Source organism: Gadus macrocephalus, chromosome 7 (assembly GCF_031168955.1).
Source record: "Gadus macrocephalus chromosome 7, ASM3116895v1".
In the NCBI taxonomy this organism is placed as follows: Eukaryota; Metazoa; Chordata; class Actinopteri; order Gadiformes; family Gadidae; genus Gadus; species Gadus macrocephalus.
The window spans coordinates 18660080-18680234 of record NC_082388.1 but is presented as its reverse complement, the minus strand read 5'-3'; the positions used below and the strand labels follow the sequence as shown (position 1 = coordinate 18680234).

At 42.6% G+C, this 20155-nt stretch overlaps 1 protein-coding gene across 2 annotated transcripts in view; it reads left to right on the top strand.

The window, feature by feature from the left end:
- opcml (opioid binding protein/cell adhesion molecule-like) overlaps positions 1-19613 on the top strand; it is a 158605-nt gene extending 138992 nt beyond the window's left edge. For both annotated transcript variants that reach the window (XM_060057168.1, XM_060057167.1), the window contains 4 exons: positions 13534-13671; positions 13951-14071; positions 15401-15552; positions 16228-19613. In XM_060057168.1, the coding sequence (XP_059913151.1) occupies positions 13534-13671; positions 13951-14071; positions 15401-15552; positions 16228-16328 (512 nt within the window). In that variant the 3' untranslated portion in view covers positions 16329-19613. The remainder of the gene's footprint in view (positions 1-13533; positions 13672-13950; positions 14072-15400; positions 15553-16227) is intronic.
- The last annotated feature ends 542 nt before the right edge of the window (positions 19614-20155 follow it).

Genomic DNA, 20155 nt, shown 5'->3' with positions numbered 1-20155 from the left:
GTTTCTTTGTCAGTCTCAGCGGGACGTTGTCTCCGTAGTATTTGATCCTCACAGAGGATCTGTGATCTGTGATTAGAGCCAAAGAAAGCAGCTTTAATACATCTAGATTAACGAGAACATTGGTTGTCCAGGTACGTACATGTGTAGGAACAGGGTTGGCGTGTAGTGCTCTTAATGGGCAGCAAGGGGGTTAGGGCTGGAGGTGGTATTTGTTGTGGATGTGTCTGTGTGGGTGCAGTCGGAGGAGGGTGTTAGTGAAGGGGCTGGCTCGGGCGGTGCTGTGGGGGATTACTCTAAGCCTGTCGATGTTTGACCCGGGGGCTGAGGCGGGAGAGTCTTGTGTGTATCAGTATCATGTCCAATGCGTGCGAGGAGAGATCAATGGTGCTCGGCCTATCGATTCATCGGGAGTCACGTGAGGGGACGAAGACACGTGGATGTAATTCAAATGCAGAAAAAGAGAAAACAGGCTACATGAGATTGACCACGGATGGAAGAGGCCAGAGAGGGGCCGTCGAAAATAATGAAACCTTTGACTTTCTTGGACCACACACACACACACACACACACACACACACACACACACACACACACACACACACACACACACACACACACACACACACACACACACACACACACACACACACACACACACACACCTAACCCTTTTAAGGAGATTATGTGAGACATGCAGTAAACACCTCAGCAGTCATTTACAATTCTCATTTCCCACTCTGTAGAGTACTGCTGGAGAGAACTTGTGTATTTGAGCCGGAAATTGGAGCGGTTTATCTGGTTATACGTGTTCTAATTGATGTTATGACCAACTGGAAGTTTAGTCGAGAATTATTGTAATAGTTTGCTGATGGCAATGTTTCCACTTGAATGAAATGTGGGACAAGTTAAATGTTTTACTGACACGATTAAAACACAAAAAGGGCAAAGCTTCACTTCATTAGTTGATCAGTGCAATTAGTGTGATATATTTTCTAAACTCAGACAGCTCAGCAAGAGTCATTCAATACTTTGTTCAAATATCTCCTGGAAACCGTGGCCATTGAATGAACAAATGGCGATCTTACCAAGAGAATATGCAATATATAAATGCATTGAGCCTCAATATAGTAGAGTGTAGGAGAGAATATTTTATTACAACTGGAGCTGCAGCTAGAAAATCATATCCATGGCGCAACACAGATTGATATGCAAACACAAAGACCACAGGATGTGATTAGTGATAGATCACCTTGTGGTCCTGTTTGCATGTGGTTAGCCCTGAAGAACAATATCAATATCCAGAATGGATAGGCTTATTGAGGTAGTGCAATTACTAGAGAATATTGACTAATCCAACAGTTAAGCGCTAATCTAGCTGCCTAATTCATGTTAAGGGAAATTAGTACATTCAAAACTTTAACTTGTGAAACTTCTTTGAAGGATTGTATTGTGCCTATCGATGGGACTAATGCAAAGATTAACATCATGTTTATCACCCAGACCAGTCCAAAGTGCTGTTGGTATCAAAAGCTTAACAGACTTTTCCTCCTAACTACACATGGCAGCCAATGAGATGTTCAATAGGCACAGGGAACTCCGGGGGTTGTGTGGGGTCTTTTTCCCAGCATCAGACCCTCCATCATTCCTTGCAGTGGAGCCAGCACCTCAGGCCCGCCGTTCACTGTTGTGATCATTTTTCATTTTGTCGGCAACCAATGCTACAAATGGGTGTGTTGGAGTATAACCGACACTCGCTTGTAGCTGTCGGTCATTCCCAGTGCGTCCCCCTCACTCAGCTTCCAAACATGCAAGGAAACTGGTGTTGTGTGGGCAGGTCAGGTTTTATAAAGAGATATATGTTTGGGATTTGCGGATAAACTTTTTATTTATTTTTTTAATAACGATTTGGAGTTAACAAAAAGCTCTGGAGAATCACAAAACTAAATAATCATTAAAAAAATATATGTTTTGTGTGCACTCAAAACTTCTTAATATCTTTGAGAAAAAAATGTTGGCAAGCCAATCCTCTCTCAGGCCAATATGTCAGCACTTAGTTATTGCTTTTCTTTATGACGGTGCACAGCAGCAGATAAAGTGTTGTTGAAGGTTAAGCATGGCTTCTTGGACGACTGGAAGTAAATCTGTGTTGAGGCCATAGCTGCAAATATTAAATCATAAACAGTTTTACCATCAGTTTGACAATCTAAACTTAAAGAAGCCAGGTGACTTGGCATCAGGTAGCTGGATTAAAGTAGCCTGTCTTTGAAAAACAAGCTCTTAATTAATTCAAAGGAGGGTGTCCTAAGCTATTGCAAAAAAAATAAAAATAATTTGGGACGCAACATAAAAAAACAACGGCTGCTGTCAGGCCCAAGTGAGGGAACAGATTTCCGCCAGTTAACCTTGTAGGTGGAGACAGCTGTCAGAACAAGTTTTAGCGAGCGCCCCCAGGAAACATACTATTTATTGTTAGGACTTAGTCATGTCACAGCCAGCGACTCTTCCAACTGCATGGCCTCGGTTTCCGAAATGAGAACGCTCACTTTTTGATTAGTTCTCCACTCAAATATGCACTGTTCTGCATAACACAGTGCATTAATACTTGACTACACTGACCTCTAAAGTGATGACTGTATGCCTTTGATCCAGGAGCCCTCTAACCTTGTTCTGTCTAAGCAGTGAAAGCATAATGCTTTTGTTTCTTCGACATCAGCTGCCCCCAACAGCAACCTGCAGAGCAAACCCCCCTTCTGGGCATACTTTGCAAAACACTCTCCTCTAAGAGCCATTGAAAAGAAAAAAGAAATCGCCCCAACATTAATGAACTGTTCAATAGTAATAGATTTTTTTTCACCTCCTTGTCACTAGAGCAGTGGCTAATGGCTTGTTCTGTCTCCTGAGAGGGTCCCCGGCTCCTCCTCCCCAAGCTCATATCACATCATTACCGAGACATCCTCCGATGCACCTCACACCCCTTCGCTCTCTCACTCCGCGTTATCAGATCAGCCGCGCATCTGATGAGGACTGAATGCTGCGTGTATTCCCAGTTTGCTCCTCTTCTTCTTCGTTCAATGTTTCACGTGTGTGACTATGGCCGTCGCCATGCCGACTCGTCTCCGGTGCCACGGGGTGCGGCGGGGAGACAGTGTGTGCATGAACGCGTTGCCTGGTAGCTCGTAATTAATTATCATCAGGCGGCCATTATTAGCTTGATGTGGCACAAACGCAAGGGTATTACCGCGATGCTTAGGTGAAACACTAAATACCACTTGGGATTAGACTCCTCAGTGCTCAGGGGTTGACAGGCGTGCTTCTCTGACACGTTGACACTCTTAAGTGTCATGAGAGGGCTGTTGTTCTAGTAGCGCATAGTGTAGCGACATGAAGCTAGCTGAAGAGTAACGCCAAGGATATTAGCCCATGAGTACTTACAAAGGGTTTTTAGAATAAGATCGTTCATCGTCCATCACCCTTGCCCCGCACCCCCAGATCGTACGTACCCTGATCTAGGGCATTTGATTTGTTCTGGTGGTTTGGTCTGAGTCGCTTTCCGTAGTTGGAAAATATAATGAGATTATGGTCTTCTTGATGGCCTTCTTGAAGCTTCTTTTTGAGTTGCTTTAACTGATAATGTCTGCTACCAGTCAACCTCAAGTATGTTGTTCAAATACAAATAGCCTCCTTAAGTTGCAGGTTAATAGGCTCTTCAGTCAAGCCCTCAAAAGACAGAAAGGGTTGATATAATTTAACCGTACATTGATTATGCGGTGGGAAGAGAAGTGTGCAGATTTTGGAAAGCCCAGAAGTAACCAGAGGCTGGCTAGCTGACAGAGCCGTTACATATTTAAAAACGGGTTGAATAATATAAGAATAGCATTCGATGACATTTGGAAGAGTAAAACTTGGAAAGGTGTAGCCGAATCATATATGCATTTGAGATACACATCCATTCCTGTCTACCTAAAACAATCGGTAATGCAATATAATAATTGAATTTAATGTTATCTAATTTGAGTTGTCCCACGTACAAGAGATGTTTTAATTTTGACAGAGGGAATTGTTCATGAATTTGAGATAATTATCACATATTCTGAAATAAATATATACTATGCATACACAGAAGCTCGAAGTCAACATAACCAGCTGAAATGTTTCTCGCCAAATCCAGATAGCACATCCCATCAAAATGATTTTTGCAATGCTACCTGACAACATACACGTTGTACCATGTCCTGTTGTTACTGTGATGACCCCAGCGACAGCCTCCACCATCCCAACCCCTCCACCAGCCCTGTCTCACCTCTTCACATTCACACCCATCCATCACACCTTGACTACACAGGAGGCCTCCATTGTTTGTTTTCTCAATGAAGCTGACGTTGCCAAATGACATCTCGCTCTCCTTGGTTTGCTTGCACAGAAGTCATTTAAACCACTCAGTCAACAATGATGTTCGAAGCAAGTCAAGTGGGTGGCCCAGCAATTGTGGACGCCGTCCCAAATCAATGAGACCATGGGGTCTGAATATCCCCTCATCGTCAGACACAGACTACTGTCTGTGTCCGACAGCGTAGGGATATTCAGGCCAGACCCAAACCATTCCAACAAACCCAATGTGCAGCCCTGACGGTTTTCTCTGTTTTTACCCACCAAATCACAGCACAATTGGACTAGAGCTCGTCCAAATGTTATCATAAAATGTGCATAGAAAAATGATTTCCAGAATTGCTACTACTAATAATTGAGTTTGGATTCGGTTGGGCTCCAGCTCAATGTTGTAGGAGAATGGGTGACCTTTAGGCTTCTGGGCCCCGTCCCAAAGGGCCCATCCGGGACCTGCTGCCTCCTGCCTGCCAGCCACTGTTTTCAGCGGCTCATTATTGCCCCATTCACAGCCAAGCATTTGGCTGATAACTGATAATTGGCAGTAGACCAGGTTTTCCAAAGGATTCAGTGTCGAACATGCGGTGAACCAGACAAAATAAAGTATAAGTAAGGCATTGTTATTTGTGAGAGTATTTCAGTCAGTGGATGCAAATAGTGCAGAGAATAATATTTCTGACACTTTTTTTGGAGGATGTGTTGCAAAGACTTTCCTACTGATTTGAATTTCATCAAACAACCTTTTGTTTCCAAAGTCAACCGAATCCAAAACAGTTTCTCTATTTTTACACCCAGACAGATGGATAACGGGTGAAGCTACGATGGTTAATATTTGACATGCATGCTTAATGGCCACTTGAGCTTTAAAGGGCATATGGCACAAATCATGCAGGAATTAAATGGCTAGTGACAGAAGGCTGATACCTTGTTCACCTTTCCGCTGCCAAAACATTCTTTGCATAATACATTCAAATCCCACAATGTTCTGAATGAATCCTAACGTGTTTGCTGACTGTTTATTTGCCCAAAGGAGGTGTTTTAGCTGTTGCAGGCCACGGTTCAGTGCTTAAGAGTTCAAACCGAGGATTAAATGTTGAAAAACAGTATAGTATATGCGTAATTCATACTGTTTTGAAGTACGTTTCTTCTAAGAGTTGCAAAAGTGTTTAATATTCATGAGTTGTATAGGATCAAATGCATGTAAATTATTCCATGATTTGTAGCCTTTTCTTTGTAAAATTTGTGAATGTTTGACAGTATTTTATGCAGAAGATTACATCATTAAAAAAGTTTGTCTCAACTAGGCACTTAATGAGCTAACGCTGAATTTAATCACGCACAATAGAAATGTCCTGAAAGTGCAGGCTTTCCAATATTCCATATGCAAATTTACACAGTTATTAACCTATGTGTACTGCTAAATCTAGCTCTTTCTAACATTTGTATTGCACCCAGCCTAGACCAAATGTTTTATTGTAAATCATTGTTAACACATACAATTACTGATTATTTGTTTTAATCATCCTGGCAACGCTGTTAAAGCCGTTCAGACTGTGTCAAAAAAGCCCTTTTAAATGTATATAGAATTGTATTCTGTAAACACATTCAATAACATGTGTATAGTATTGTAATGGAAAAATCACGTTTTACATGTGCCTAATTGTCTGTTCACTCACCAACAATAAGCCAAAAACATACCATATTTTCTGATTCATCATTTAAATAGCCACACAGTAAATTTGTAAACATATGCTGCTTTTAAATTGGTACTAGAACATTGACAAATGATCTGGTCAAATGTCATTTAAATATAATATAACTAACACAGCATAATGATGTAATATAGTGGAAGGACAGGGGCCAGATTTTACTAACTGTTCAATTATCTATCTCTGCCAGGAGACCTATTAAGTTTTGCTTTCTAAAGTACGCATTGCACAGTAACCGTAAAAAGAGAAGGTTCTTCATTTCCTTACTAATTCATTTCAAAGGCAATGATTATAAGTATTGTACTTGTCATATTGCCAGAGGTCCTATTGGAGAGGGGGGAAGACAACCAGGAGATTGGAGGCTTAATCTATAAGAAATGGTAGTGTTTCCTGTTTTTTAAGGGACAGCCCCCAGGTAAGATAAGAAGACGGTGAGGCTCCACAGGGGTGGAGGGGTGACACCACAGCATCCTCATTAGGTACAGCGGTTGAGCATCTTGTGGCCATTCATCATGATGACCACATGACTCACAGTGGAACAAGTTAGCATGGGGTTAGTAAGTAGGGCCCACGGGCCTGGTGATATATTCTAAATGCAAGAAACATAAGTCCATCAAAAATAGCACAAAAATACAATGATTATATACAGTGTATATTGTGGTGTAGATGACCTACAGAATCCTTGGCACGGATACGATTGGCAATGTATATCTGTATTCACCATGTTAACACTGTTGACCTCAATTGAACTGTGGTGCTGGAGCTGATTTTATGTTTAGGGATTTTATTGGTTATACAGCGTTAAAGTATATTACCTGCATAAGAGTTTCACCTCCACCAGAATAGTAGGGTGTTGTTTGGCTGTTGTAATGTTATTGACGATGAACAAGGAACTGCTCATTGCCATATTTTTTGAGATAGTCCATTGATAGAACAGTTGTTGAGATATTCTGTCTATTTTCATTCGAACAAAGATAATATTTTATTTTCGAGTACAACAATTCCTTGGGGAGGAAGCTAATAAAATCTCTGTTTCGAAGTACAAAGGCAAACCGTAAAAAAAGGAAGAAATGTAATCCTCGGCACATCAACATGCTCATAATTTCTGTTATTACAGTGTTTCAGTGGCAATTACTTTAACCGTGGTTAAAATTCACGTTGCAACAAAGAACTACATACCTGACAGGCGACGACAGGTTAAAGAGCGTGTCAGATGTAATATGCGGTTGGACGCCAGCCACCTATGGGCTCTGGCTTTCCTAAAAGCTCCACAGGGTGGGTCAAATAATCTGTTTTTGAATTCAATGCCTGTGGATTGGTACCTATAAATGTCTGAGCGATAGCTTGACATTTCCCAAGGTTTACTAGGATTCTTTGAAACATTATACAACTACATACCTTATAGTAAGAAGGAGACCTTTTTTATAGTAAGTCACAGCAAACAGTAATGACTATAATGGCCCCTTATCATCACTCAACTTGATGATCATCTTAAGGCCTAATAGCCCTCGGTTTTTCTTGCTCTTTGTCACACTAGGTTACTAGGAAAATCAGTGACAAGAGAAGTGAAGGTATCATCGCTGAAGGTTTGTGTTCTGTTAAATCAAATCCGTTAATGTTGCAAAGGAAACCCCACCATCAAAAACTGCCATGCTCAATTTCAAAATGTTTTTTAATTTATTCGCCCAGTGAAAGGCAATGTATAGTGGATCCATGGCATTATGGGATAGAGAGTCCCGACAGAGTAGGACTACAAAACCATCTCACAGAAAATGAAATCCCAGTGGAAGTACATGAGGAAGCAGCGAGGTGTGAGATGGGTTATCCGAGGGGTCTTCACTCACCGGCCCCCTCGCTTCGGCTGTGTTTTCAACAACATACATTTAGCCTGTGGCTACGGGCTACATAGTTACCCCTTCTGGAATGGATGTGCTTGCACAGCGACGGTTGTTTTGGCTCTGGTATTGGCCCTGTGTTCTATCAGCTGCTCCCCCCACCACCCTCACCACCCTCTTCTTTTGTTAAGCGTTCTCGTCGGGTCGTTCTTTGTAGTCTTCAACCTGTGGTGGGTCGCCTTAAAGACAGCCTCTCTTCCAAAGCGTTCTGGGTCGTCTCAATCCCCATCCGCGATGCGATACCGTCACCGTAGAGCACTTCACAGTAAGCAGAGCGTGTGAGAGACAAACACTTGCAGACGGAGATAATGAGGCCATTGGCCAGCAGGAAATATGACAAGGGACATGCTGTTTCTGTTGTACTCCACTCCACCATCCAGACAAGTGCCCAGGGCAGGGAGGGCTGTGCTTGCATCCCATATCCAGGCAGAAAGAGGGAAAAAGCCATATGTCGGCAGAAAGTCCATCTCCCCGGAGGAGAGAGAGAGGAGATGAACACACCGGCAGCCTGGGTGCGGTGGAGGCAGCTGCAGAGCAGAGCTATGAAACAGGGCCATAGGTTGTGCGCTGAGTGCTGCAGGATTCACCCCTGGGGACGGCGCGATGCTCGGCTCTCTCCGGTGGTTAGGGACCGTGGAGCTCTGGGACTTACCAGCTGATCTCCGTCACCGACTCCCAACACGCCTGCACCCCTCGGGTGTAGACATCCAAGTGGATCTCTTTCTGCTTTTTTTTTTTTATCACAACCTGGGAAGGTTTATTTCCTCCTCCTCCCCCCCCCCCCCCCCCGAGAGCCCTGAACCTCCCTCCAATTTAAAAAAAGGGGGAGAAAAAACTGAGGGTACTTTGCTAAGGGGAGTAAGTGCACTTCACTGAAACGGTGGTTCCCTGATGTTGGTGGTAATGCACAGCAGCTGGAGTCTGAAATGCCGGAGCGCAAGTGATCCGTGTCGAGGCGGGAAAGGACACGGCGTGATTATCAGACGAGGGGGGGGGTTGGGGGGCGGCGCTGGGAGGTGATTGAGTGAGGTGTTCTCCAGTCCTTTCCTGTGGAGATATTTGACCACTGGATCAAGCAGCGGCTCAGCCATGGATTAGCTCCTCCAGACAGCCCTCATTGTGTATGCCAGGCAGCAGAGTGCTGGTGGACAGGCTGATTGAACAAATGTATATATGAATAGCTAAAGTATATGTATATATATTTTCCATATATATATATGTATATATATATATATATATATTATGTGCATATATATATGTACATAATGTATACATATAGACTTGTGTACAAGATCTCCTACAAAAGGAGGACCTACTTGTGCTCTCCTCCGTTCATACTCAACATAACAACCCGGGGAATTACACAATCCAACAAGCGAGGTATCATTTACCATTCTCAAAATATATTTTCAGACCCGAAGGACCGGGGGAAGAGTTGGACGTATTTAAAGGAGGAAGGCTGCGGTAATCCATCCAGAAGGAGGGCAGAGTGCCTTGTCTGCCTCAAAGCTCCTTAAGCTAATGGTCTATACCGCCGAGCTCGTCCACCGAGTGTTTTTAGATGCTCATTTGTGCCGGATGCCATCCTGTGCAATGATGACTCAGTTGTTAGTTACCAAGCCACACTTTCCTGATGCAGGCACTCTGCTTTCATATGTTTGGGGTACACTGCATGAATAGGTGGATTGCTTGTGGTTGCTTGACTTGTGTATTGGGTATATTATATTTTAATTATCTTTTGTTTTTGTATTACTATTTGGCCTAGTGCACCTTAGATGTAAAGGTGCTTGTACTAGATCAAGTAAGATCCAGTTAAGGATCTATCGTTTACATGACAATTTTAGAGTATGGAAGGATTATTATTAATGCTCTAATACTTGCGTGGGCAAGCCAACATTTCTGGTAATCTGGTGTCTTATAATTACATTCTGACAAGATTTTCTGCACCTAACACCTCACCTAATACAACGATGACATTTTGGAAATGTCACAATGTCATGTGGATTGTAATGTTGATTTTAACCTGGGACCCGATCAGTAGCGGCGTCTCGATGACGCAGGGGAGAGAGCTGTTGGGGATCTGAACCCAACGTGGGTTCAAGGAGCGCCGAGAAAGCTCTCTATGGAATGCTCATTTAATAATAACGATTATTCATGAATTATTTTATATAAATTATAAATTAATAATAATAATCCACAATTCAGGTATTATATACATAGTCATATTTATAGTCACAAAGTTGAGTTGTCGTTCTTCATACTACTAAATAAAATTTTGAAGCTTATAGTGGAGTTAATAAGCCATAAATTGCCAGGCCAATGTGTATTAGTCAGAAAATACCTCAGTTCAATGTCGATTCCCGATGGGCGTTATCAACGGCCGCAAACTACAAAGCCTCTGGACACAAATGAATCTCTGGACCGAGAACCAATCCACAGAGAAATGCAATGTCTGCTGAGAAATGAGCAGACACATCAGCTGCAGCCATCTTGTTTGTTTTTTAACACACTCTGTACAGTCATCATATCAGAACCGCCCCATTCTAGATTAGCCGGTGTGTCAGGCCAAGCAGGCCCGGTCTGCTGGTGAATGTGCCTGAGCAGGAGGGGGGCCAGATACACAGGCCAGAGCACATGAGCCTGCAGATTTGTCTGGTTCACAGGCTAGGAATGAATAGGATATGTGCAACGTACCACTTTGAGATATCCATCCCTAGATTTAGCAATGAGGTGCCACTGAGATGGAACCCTTTATAATGAATGTGGAAGTGGGTTTCAAAACGAACAAGGTCCAATAATTACATTATTATAATGCTACACATATAATAACCCTTTAGATGTCGTAAATCCTAGTTCTAAAGGTGCCGTTTTCTTTAGACACTGCTGAAGCAGGAATTCCTTTGCCAGGTGATATTTGGTAATTAGCAGCTCCCATTCAGTCATGCACTAATTACCTCCTGTCCAAAGAGCAGGCTTTATCTTCACTCACAGAGGACGACCAGGAAAGAGATAGAGGTTTGGGTGTGTGTTTTTCGGTATGTTAGAGTCTCCTCTTGAGGCAAGGTATCAAACCCCTTTTTCTCTTTTCATTCTTTCTTTGTTCTCGTTCTCGTTCTCGAAATCTTTTATTGCTCAATATTCTCAATCATTTTTCGCTCTTTTTAGATTTTCTCATTCTCTCCGTAGTGTTATTTTCTCTCTATGCCATATAGGAGGAACTCAAAGGAAATCATAAAAATTCATGTGATTTTTATGGTACCATGGATAGCAGCCCAGGCCGGACTTGAACCCAGGTCTCCCAGGCTGATAACCAATAACTCTCTCCACCACGGACATGCCTTATTTGATCTGGCAGCAAGTTCTAATTAACATTACAATTAGCAGGACATCATCTTATAAGGTTTACTTCGAGAAATCCCTTTGGAGGGTCTTAAACCCGGGTCTCCAGAAGTGATAACCAACAGCTCTTTCTGCTGCTGCACCACCAGGAAAATGTCAATGAGATGGTCGGAGGTTATAATTGTCATTACAATTCAAGTGACATCATTTTTCCTTGGAGAGCGGCAAAGGCAGACTTTTGAGGTGAGGGTTGATTTCCTCCAACTCTCTCCACTGCGCCACCGAAAAGCCTGGTTTGTCATGGTCAAAGGTTATAATTGGCGTTCTAATTAGCACAACATCATTCCAATCCTAAAAATTGATTTTTACGTTTGGTTTCCATGGAGATATCCCTCGTTGAGTTGTATCAAAACTGATACCCGATAACACTCTCCACTGCACCACAAAGACATGGTTGGATGTTATAATTGTCTTTAGGAATCAAATTCATTTATTATGTTTCCAAAACTATCTTGCCAACTTTCCGAGGACCCTCCAAGAGCCGCAAAGGGCCCAAGGGTGCATGTTCTCATAATAGGACCCCGGGGGGGATCTCAGTTGGGAAACAACCCCAGGAAGGGGCCCTTAAGGCTACCGGGGATGGGCTGAATACGGGTCATATTTCAAGGTTCCTGAAAATGTAATTTGTTTATTTTTCGCTCTTTAAGAATAATGCACAGCTCTAGTTGTTACTATATAATTAGGATGATTATGATTATTATCTGTTTCAGTAGTATTCCAACTTTCAATTTATTTCTTCCCTGAGGCAGAGCAAATCAGTCACCAAGCGCACCACACTGGTAATTATGACATAACATCGGCTGTCACATTGTAATCACATTTGAACTTTGGGATATTTTTGGCCAATCATCACCGACGGCTGACGAGCCTGCACGCATGTTAAAACAACCTAGCGACACCGAGTAACTCTGCGACACTCGCACACTTTGTCACACTTGATCTCCCTAATATAGTTATTCATGATTAAAATGTTCAATTACCTGTGCGAGCACTTCCCTGGGCGCTCCAGCACACTGAGTTACATGCGACAAGCTGATTATTTCCTCGGCTGCTCCCTCCCGAGTAGTCCTCCGCCAGGAGCAACAACAGGCGTTTGTGGGATTTGGAGGAAAAACGTAATGGTGTTATGCTAATGCAGCGATATTGCCGGATTGACATTTCTACTGATTGGGATTAGTGCTCCGATCCATTCCCGCCACCCACGCTCGAGAAGGGTCTCTCTGCCACCGCAAACGTGCTCTTAACAGTGCCAGCGTCTGCCAGTGATTTGTGGTTTGACTCAAGTGTGCTGCTTTCAATGCACTTTTTGTTTGTTTTCTTTGGGTAATTACACCATGCCCCGAGCTGTCTGCTGCTGCTTCCTGTAGGCATGCAAAGCCAGCCACCATACTTTGAGCTCCAACATTTCTTTATTGATAATTGTGCATGGGTTGAATCCTATACCTGAGAAAGAAAATCCGTAGAAAATCTATATGAAACTTTCAAAGAAAACCTCTGCTATTAGTAATCACCCAGATTGGCCTGGTTTATGTTGAGAGCATGTGGACAAAGAATAAACCCATTTAAATGTGTATATATATTTTTTATTATCTATTTATTCATTATTCGTCCCTGAACATCTCATTCACCACTGCCATTGGTTTGTGTACGTTTAGCAAACCTGCAGAAGATTAACATCATGAATAACGAAGGACAACATAAAGTCTACATTCGATTGCAAGGGACTTAGTATTTGTTTATCTTGCCGTGTGGTGGTCCATGTTGTCCAGTGCATCTGTCTGGTTGGAGTCATCAGCATTCAGAGCTAGGAATGCTATCCTAGCTGAAGGGAGATCAGTTAGGGAGACACCTAGCATCTAATGACTTGTTCAATAGCATGTCCAAATGCAGTGCATGCAATAAGTAAAATGCTTCACATCTATGGGCGATTCATGTTCTTCAGTCATCTGACATTTGAGTCTTTGGACTAATCTAATTGTCTTTTGAGCTGGGAGAACTGTATGAGAAAGCACACAAACAAGACCAAGGGCGAGGTTGGATGCCGGGATTCGGGGAGGAGGAGGTGCTCACCATCCCAAAAGGGAGCGCCACTAGACCGATCTTTTCATCCACCGTTGACCGATGCCTTTCTCTGCCCTTCTCCACAGGTGTACACAAGTTTGTCATGGACGGGGAACACCTGGAGCTGAGAGGCATCACCAAAGAGCAGTCAGGATCATACGAGTGCATGGCCTCCAATGACATCTCCACCCCTGATACCAGGACCGTGCAGGTCGTCGTCAACTGTGAGGACCTGACAGACACACAGAAACACACCAGTCCCTTTTTACATACATTATGTTATTGTCCTAGGCTAGACGCACACACAGACACACACACACACAAACACACACAGACTCAGACACACACACACACACACCTTGTTCCTTTGACAGGATAAAGGTAATAAGGATATAACTGTCTCTGCCAGTTGTCTCGAACCAATGAATGTTGGTGAAAAGCCATTAAAAGTTAGAAATTTTGCAGAGATTACACTTTTTTGCAACCCATTTTTACCCCAACAGACCCTCCGTCCATCTCCAAGGCCCGGACCACCGGCACACCCGTGGGACAGAAGGGCATTCTCCAATGCGAAGCCTCCGCGGTTCCCAGGCCAGACTTTGAGTGGTACAAAGAAGACCGCAGGCGAGTGGCTCTCGGTCCAGACGTTTCCACTCAGGGTCATTAGTCTCCATCAGCCATGAAGACACCCGTGTCCAGGCAACGTACAGCATATGGAAGAGCCAATCAAATTCAACAAATGGAAAAATGGCGGATATTCCTGAGCCCTTATTGGATGACGGGGATCAGGGGGTGGGGAGTCGGGGACGTAGCACCACAAAGGACTCTCCATTTCAAAGCTCATTCGTCTTGTGTGTTTTTGGTTCCTCATCGTTGGTAAAATGGAGCACTTACGGGGATGGGCTCTCACTCTTCTCAAAGTCAAATTAGGTGCAAAACAGCAATTTTGCACGGAATTAGGAAAAAGAACCCCAAAAAGAAAAAGAAGGGAAAAAAGTTATTATTTATCCCCCAGTGGAATTGATTGGGCGCGTTGCTGCGAGGCTAGGGAAGATGGAGTATAATAGGCTTTTTGAATGAAGACCATGAGCTGAAGGATGAGCTGAGCAGGGACCCCTAGGTGGTGGGATGATACAGTATGTACATGGGGCATGTCACTGAGGGAAATGGCGCTTGACGCTGACAGCCGTACCGTTAGTCTCCGAGACAACCACACACAACTCAGGAAACGAAGGGGAAAAAAACAATGTTTTTCCCACATTTGCATTCAAAAGCAGGGAATAATGAAATGGTTAGAGGGAAATGAAGACGGAAACAGTGTTGCAACCTTTTGCGAACCACATATATTCAGTTATGTTGATTTTTTTTTTTCGGGGATTTTTTTGCTGTTCGTTTTATTTGATTGAATTTCACATATTAATGTATGTGGATTTTAGTACATCTAATTTCCGTTCATTTTATTGATTTTTATTGAATTTCACATATTTATTCATGTAGATTTTAGTGAATGTCATTTCCATGACTTTAAAGCTTACAATGAAGACAAAAAGAAGGGCTCATGCCTGTACCAGTGTGAGATGTGTGGTAGGCGTTATGTAATATGCACAATAATATTCCTGTCCATACACAGTACATGACCTCATACACATATATAAATATTCCATACATGTGACCTTCTATACATATACATATACAACCTCAGACGCCCAGTACTAGTCCAACCTGGATCACAACAACAAATATTCAAAGAAACACTGGACACAGACTTTGACATCTTAAAACACCAGTCTTGTCTGTTTTTCCTGCAGGGTTTTCAATGGGTTGAACAGGAGTGTGTGTGACCACAAGAGCCCAGTACACATAATTTATGGATTACCACAACGGAAATTCAGAGAATCATGGGAAACAAATGTAGATATCTCAGAACGCCCCTCTCATGTGTTTGTCCTGCAGGCTTTTCAACGGGCTGAACGGCGTGAAGATAGAGAACCAGGGGAAAATATCCATGCTTGTGTTCTTCAACGTCTCAGAAGAAGATTACGGGAACTACACGTGCGTGGCCATGAACAAGATGGGGATCACCAACGCCAGCATAATCCTATATGGTAAGGGGATTCACTCACTTAGCTTTGAATTCAAACCACCAACCAGGTATTATATTCAGAAGTTGTCGCAAAGACGACAGCACAGTGCCTCAATCTGACCACGTAGGTGATACGCCAAGCAGCGACCCCTGGGTTCGATTCCCGTGAAGGCGGAGAAATATGTGCAAAGGAGATGGACAAAAGGGTCTAGGAGTGTAAAACAACGATAACATACCACAGGGGGATGGATCTACACATTTCTGTAGAAAGACTTATTGGGATATATGGACGTGGTTTGAATTTACTTCCTCAACGTCCAGAATGCCGTAGCTTCATTCAGCGGGCAGCGTAACCGCTATGTGTGTACGTTAATTGGTTCCCTCTAAAATATGTAGCCAGGAGGCAAAACAGACAGGCAAAAGAAATTGACAACTGAAATGACATGAGACATATGCAATAGTTTTCATGGAATATGTTTTTCCGATGCTTAACGGCCACCTAGATAGCCCGTTAATAACATTATGCAAAGTTAATGACAGATGAATGAAGTACCATCACGTAAGAAATTCATGTATTGATGTATAAATGTTATCACGGTGAACATTTACTCGGATGGGAATTAAAAATTCTCAATGACTCAATTATAGCCAACGCGGTTGGCATAGTAACCCATGCGGGAACGCTTTTGCTCCGCAGGACCAGGTGCCATGCATGATGTCAATGGCGCCGCTCTGTCGCCCTACTGCGCCCAAAGCCTGGCTCTGACCGTCACCTTATTGCACCTCCTCAAGTTCTGATGTGAGTCACGGCCACCCTCCCTCCCTCCAGACTAACAGTCGAGTACGAAGATGAACAGAAAGCCCAGAAACAGCAGTGGTCCTCCCGTGGAAGTGTGTGTGTTGGGGTATGTGTGTGTCTGTGTGTATGTTTGTGTGTATGTGGGTGTGTGGACGTGTGTGTGTACGCATGTGTGTGTGTGTGTGTGTGTGTGTGTGTGTGTGTGTGTGTGTGTGTGTGTGTGTGTGTGTGTGTGTGTGTGTGTGTGTGTGTGTGTGTGTGTGTGTGTGTGTGGGTGTGTGGACGTGTGTGTGTACGCATGTGTGTGTGTGTGTGTGTGTGTGTGTGTGTGTGTGTGTGTGTGTGTGTGTGTGTGTGTGTGTGTGTGTGTGTGTGTGTGTGTGTGTGTGTGTGTTTGTCCTGGTTTTACACCAGGCTATGAACTCCACCACCAGATGAAGGGGTGCCCCACAGTGGAGGAGGAGGGAATCATTCCGTGCACTGAAGAGATGATGGTAGGGCCGCTGGCTTAAGAGTCCCCACCTCACCCCAACCCCCCGTCCCCCCCGCTCCCCTCTTTCGTATGTAAAATGGGAAAAACTAAAACATTAATGTAAATGTTGACTGTTTTTTGCCCAATATTGGAGTGTACATTAAGATAATTAGTGTGTCACGTCTTGTTCAATCTCTGTATGATTTTTTTTAAGTAAATGAACATAAAAAGGAAAAAAATGCTATGTGATTGGTGAATTTTACTGTATTTTTACAGTTGTATGCAACACAAAATGAAAGCATTCTATATGAACTCAATGTTCTGCATAAAATAATATTACTATTATTTCTCAGGCAAAGCCCTACATCATGGTACATAATACATTTTGAGAATCTTTATTTCTGTATGTGTGCGTGTGCGTCTGTGTGTGTGTGTGTGTGCGCGTAGAATGTACAAATGTGTACAGTGGATTCCAGCCTTTGTTTTAAAAATGATACTGTATTTAAACCTGGTATGTTTTAACACCAACTGTTAGAAAGCAGCTATCCGTAAGTATTTATGTAACATAAGTGTCATACATGATCGACTCTCAAGTCCAAATATGGCAACCATAAACCATGACGCTGTAGCTTAAGTTCACTTTGCAGATACTTGGCAAGGAAAAAGCAACAAGGACAACATAGCATCTTTTCAACGAAGGTCCTTGTTCTGTCCTCTGGAGGTCACAGGGTATGGGCAACGATGCAACACCATTCACAGCTCTAGCTTAAAAGCCAAAGCCTCTTTGAGGTCATTGAGGATTAAAGTTTGGAGAATAGAGGGTACGGGACATCGGCAGTCTGTCCAACATAAAAGGCTTCTTGTTTTGGGAATTGAATCATCACAGATTAGCTGTGATCTGCTATACGGGACCTTGCACGAAACAAAACGCTTGATGCAGGCCTTAGCCAAACATAAAATGTAAGTACGACATGCTTTATAGCTCATACTCGCTAGTTAGTTCGCTATATTTACCCACAGAACAAAAAATCGATTGACCTTTTTAAATCAGCTTTTCATTTTTCTATTCCACCCGGGGAGGGTTAAATGTACGTCACCTATGACACCTATGTTGCATGAATACCTCAGGAATGTACCTCAAGAAATGCATCAACGTGGATGAATTTGTAGCTGACATGAAGCTTTTGTTTAGGCATGTGGTGTTTGGCAGGTATTTGGCTTGGCCCCCAATGGACGCTCTACACCAAAATGTTCACACTGCAGGTCTAACGCGTTAACTTAACTCTGGGTTTGTTCCTCTGAGTGTAACGCCGTCAGTACAAGTACATGGTCCATGCTGGTCCATTGGTTAACCTGATTGAGAAACGCCAGATTAAATGTTGTTAGCTACATCTTCACTGTGCTATGACACACATGCTACACAGGTCCATTCTGAACTGCAGGAACTGCTGTAAAGTTTTGTTGAGCGATTGCTTTTAGAAACAGTCGTAGTGAGGGAGTGTGTTGCTTATCGCTGTTGTTGGAGATCCCTCCCGCAAAAGTGTGTATGCATGGCTGTAAAGAGAGCTTTCTTTGTGGAAAAAAAATTGTGGAAAACCTTTGACAGAATTGCCATACTTTCATAACCCAAAATAAAGCATTCTGATTATGTTGCCCGGTTAATGTTTGGTAGAAATGTAAACTAACATAAATTACAACCAGAGCATTTGGGTGAATTCATTTCTGATCTCTGGCATCTGGCCTCTGGCTGAATGTTTTTAGAAAATATGAGTCCCAGTGCTACTTTCAGTCTCCTACTCAGACGTAGAGTCATTCAGCAAACCAACCTTGTTTTGTAAGGGTGGATGACCCGCGTCAAGCAAGTCTCAAGTCTCGGACAGTTTCACAAACACTTCGATAACAATTATCACAAGTGAACAAAGGTTGGTTGACTATAACGCTGCTGCTAAATCCACGTACTCTGGGCCGCCACGCACACAACAACCTTCTTTAAAGGGAATCTTCAACAATGGAGGGCGACGCTGTTAGAATGACACCAGAGTGCGGTCCTTTTTAGGCGGTATTACTTTGGCTGCCTCAGTTGATATATGCAGACATTTCCAGCAAAGAGTATAACATACACATACAGCACAAGCGACTTGATGATTTGATGATGCACTGTAATTGACTGTATACTTAGGGTAGGAAAAAGTTTAGACAGCGGAGGATAGAGGGCAGTAAGGGGGAGAGTTGCTGTTTTGATGAGTGTTTGTGAAGTTGGTGAAGCAGCCAGTGGTAAAATTCGTGGAAAGATGTAAAATAACATGTGAGGGGAAGTAGAAAACATAAAAAAACAGCTAATACTCTTATTGTTCCAAAAAATATACCCCGTTAAAACCATATACAATCACGTATATTGATGTCAATAAGCCTTAGCCACATTCTTTATTTGAATTCCCTATTAAAAAAAAGTTGTATTTTTGCATAAATGCCTTGAAGGAAAAAGTATTAGCACAGTCTAATGGCTTTTCTAAAAATTTAAGGTTGTTCTTGCTGTATTCCTTAATTAAATAATATTGTTAACATGTTCAATCCATAATCCTGGGAGAAATATGCACAACACTCCTCGTCTCATGTGAGTTTACGACGTATGACCGCACTGACTGCTGCATTGTTCAACTGTTTGGTACATGTTTTTGGTACAATGTTGGGGGAAAAAAGCATTGTTAAATATGAATCAATGGTCATCGAGTTGGAAATGATTACTGTTGTGGAATGGAATAATTGTATCATTTGATTGCAGATAATTGTCCATAAAATGTTAAAACTGGGATTTCATTGCAATTATTTGTTGTGTGATCAACACCTTGCTCCACTCATGGAAACGTTCTGAGCGATGTTTAGGTTGGATGTTATTGTTTACAAATGTTTCCGATTTAGATATGGATTGAGTCAGTTCAATTCCAATATGCAAGAGCCAGACTCCCTGTAATATTGATGAATAAATATATTAGCACTGGGTAATGAACATAAAAGGTTAATCTACCCTATACTATACGTAGTGAAATTGCTAAGGGCAAAAAAAAAAATAGAATTGTTATTTTACAAATGATGGGTTATTTGCACTGAACAGAGCAACATTGTATTCATATCTCTTCATCGTTAGCAATAAAAATATATAGATGGTCCCATTCCAGATATTATACGTTCCAAATGTTCCATTTGTGTTTCATGACAAACCTGAAGTGCTGCGACAATCTGCCTCAGGGCTGAACACGGAACATCACGGCCAGCCATTTAGCCAAATACTATTGGTCTCTTGCTACACTGACGTTGGAAGGGAAAGATTAAGCAGTACAAAAAGTTGTATTTCTC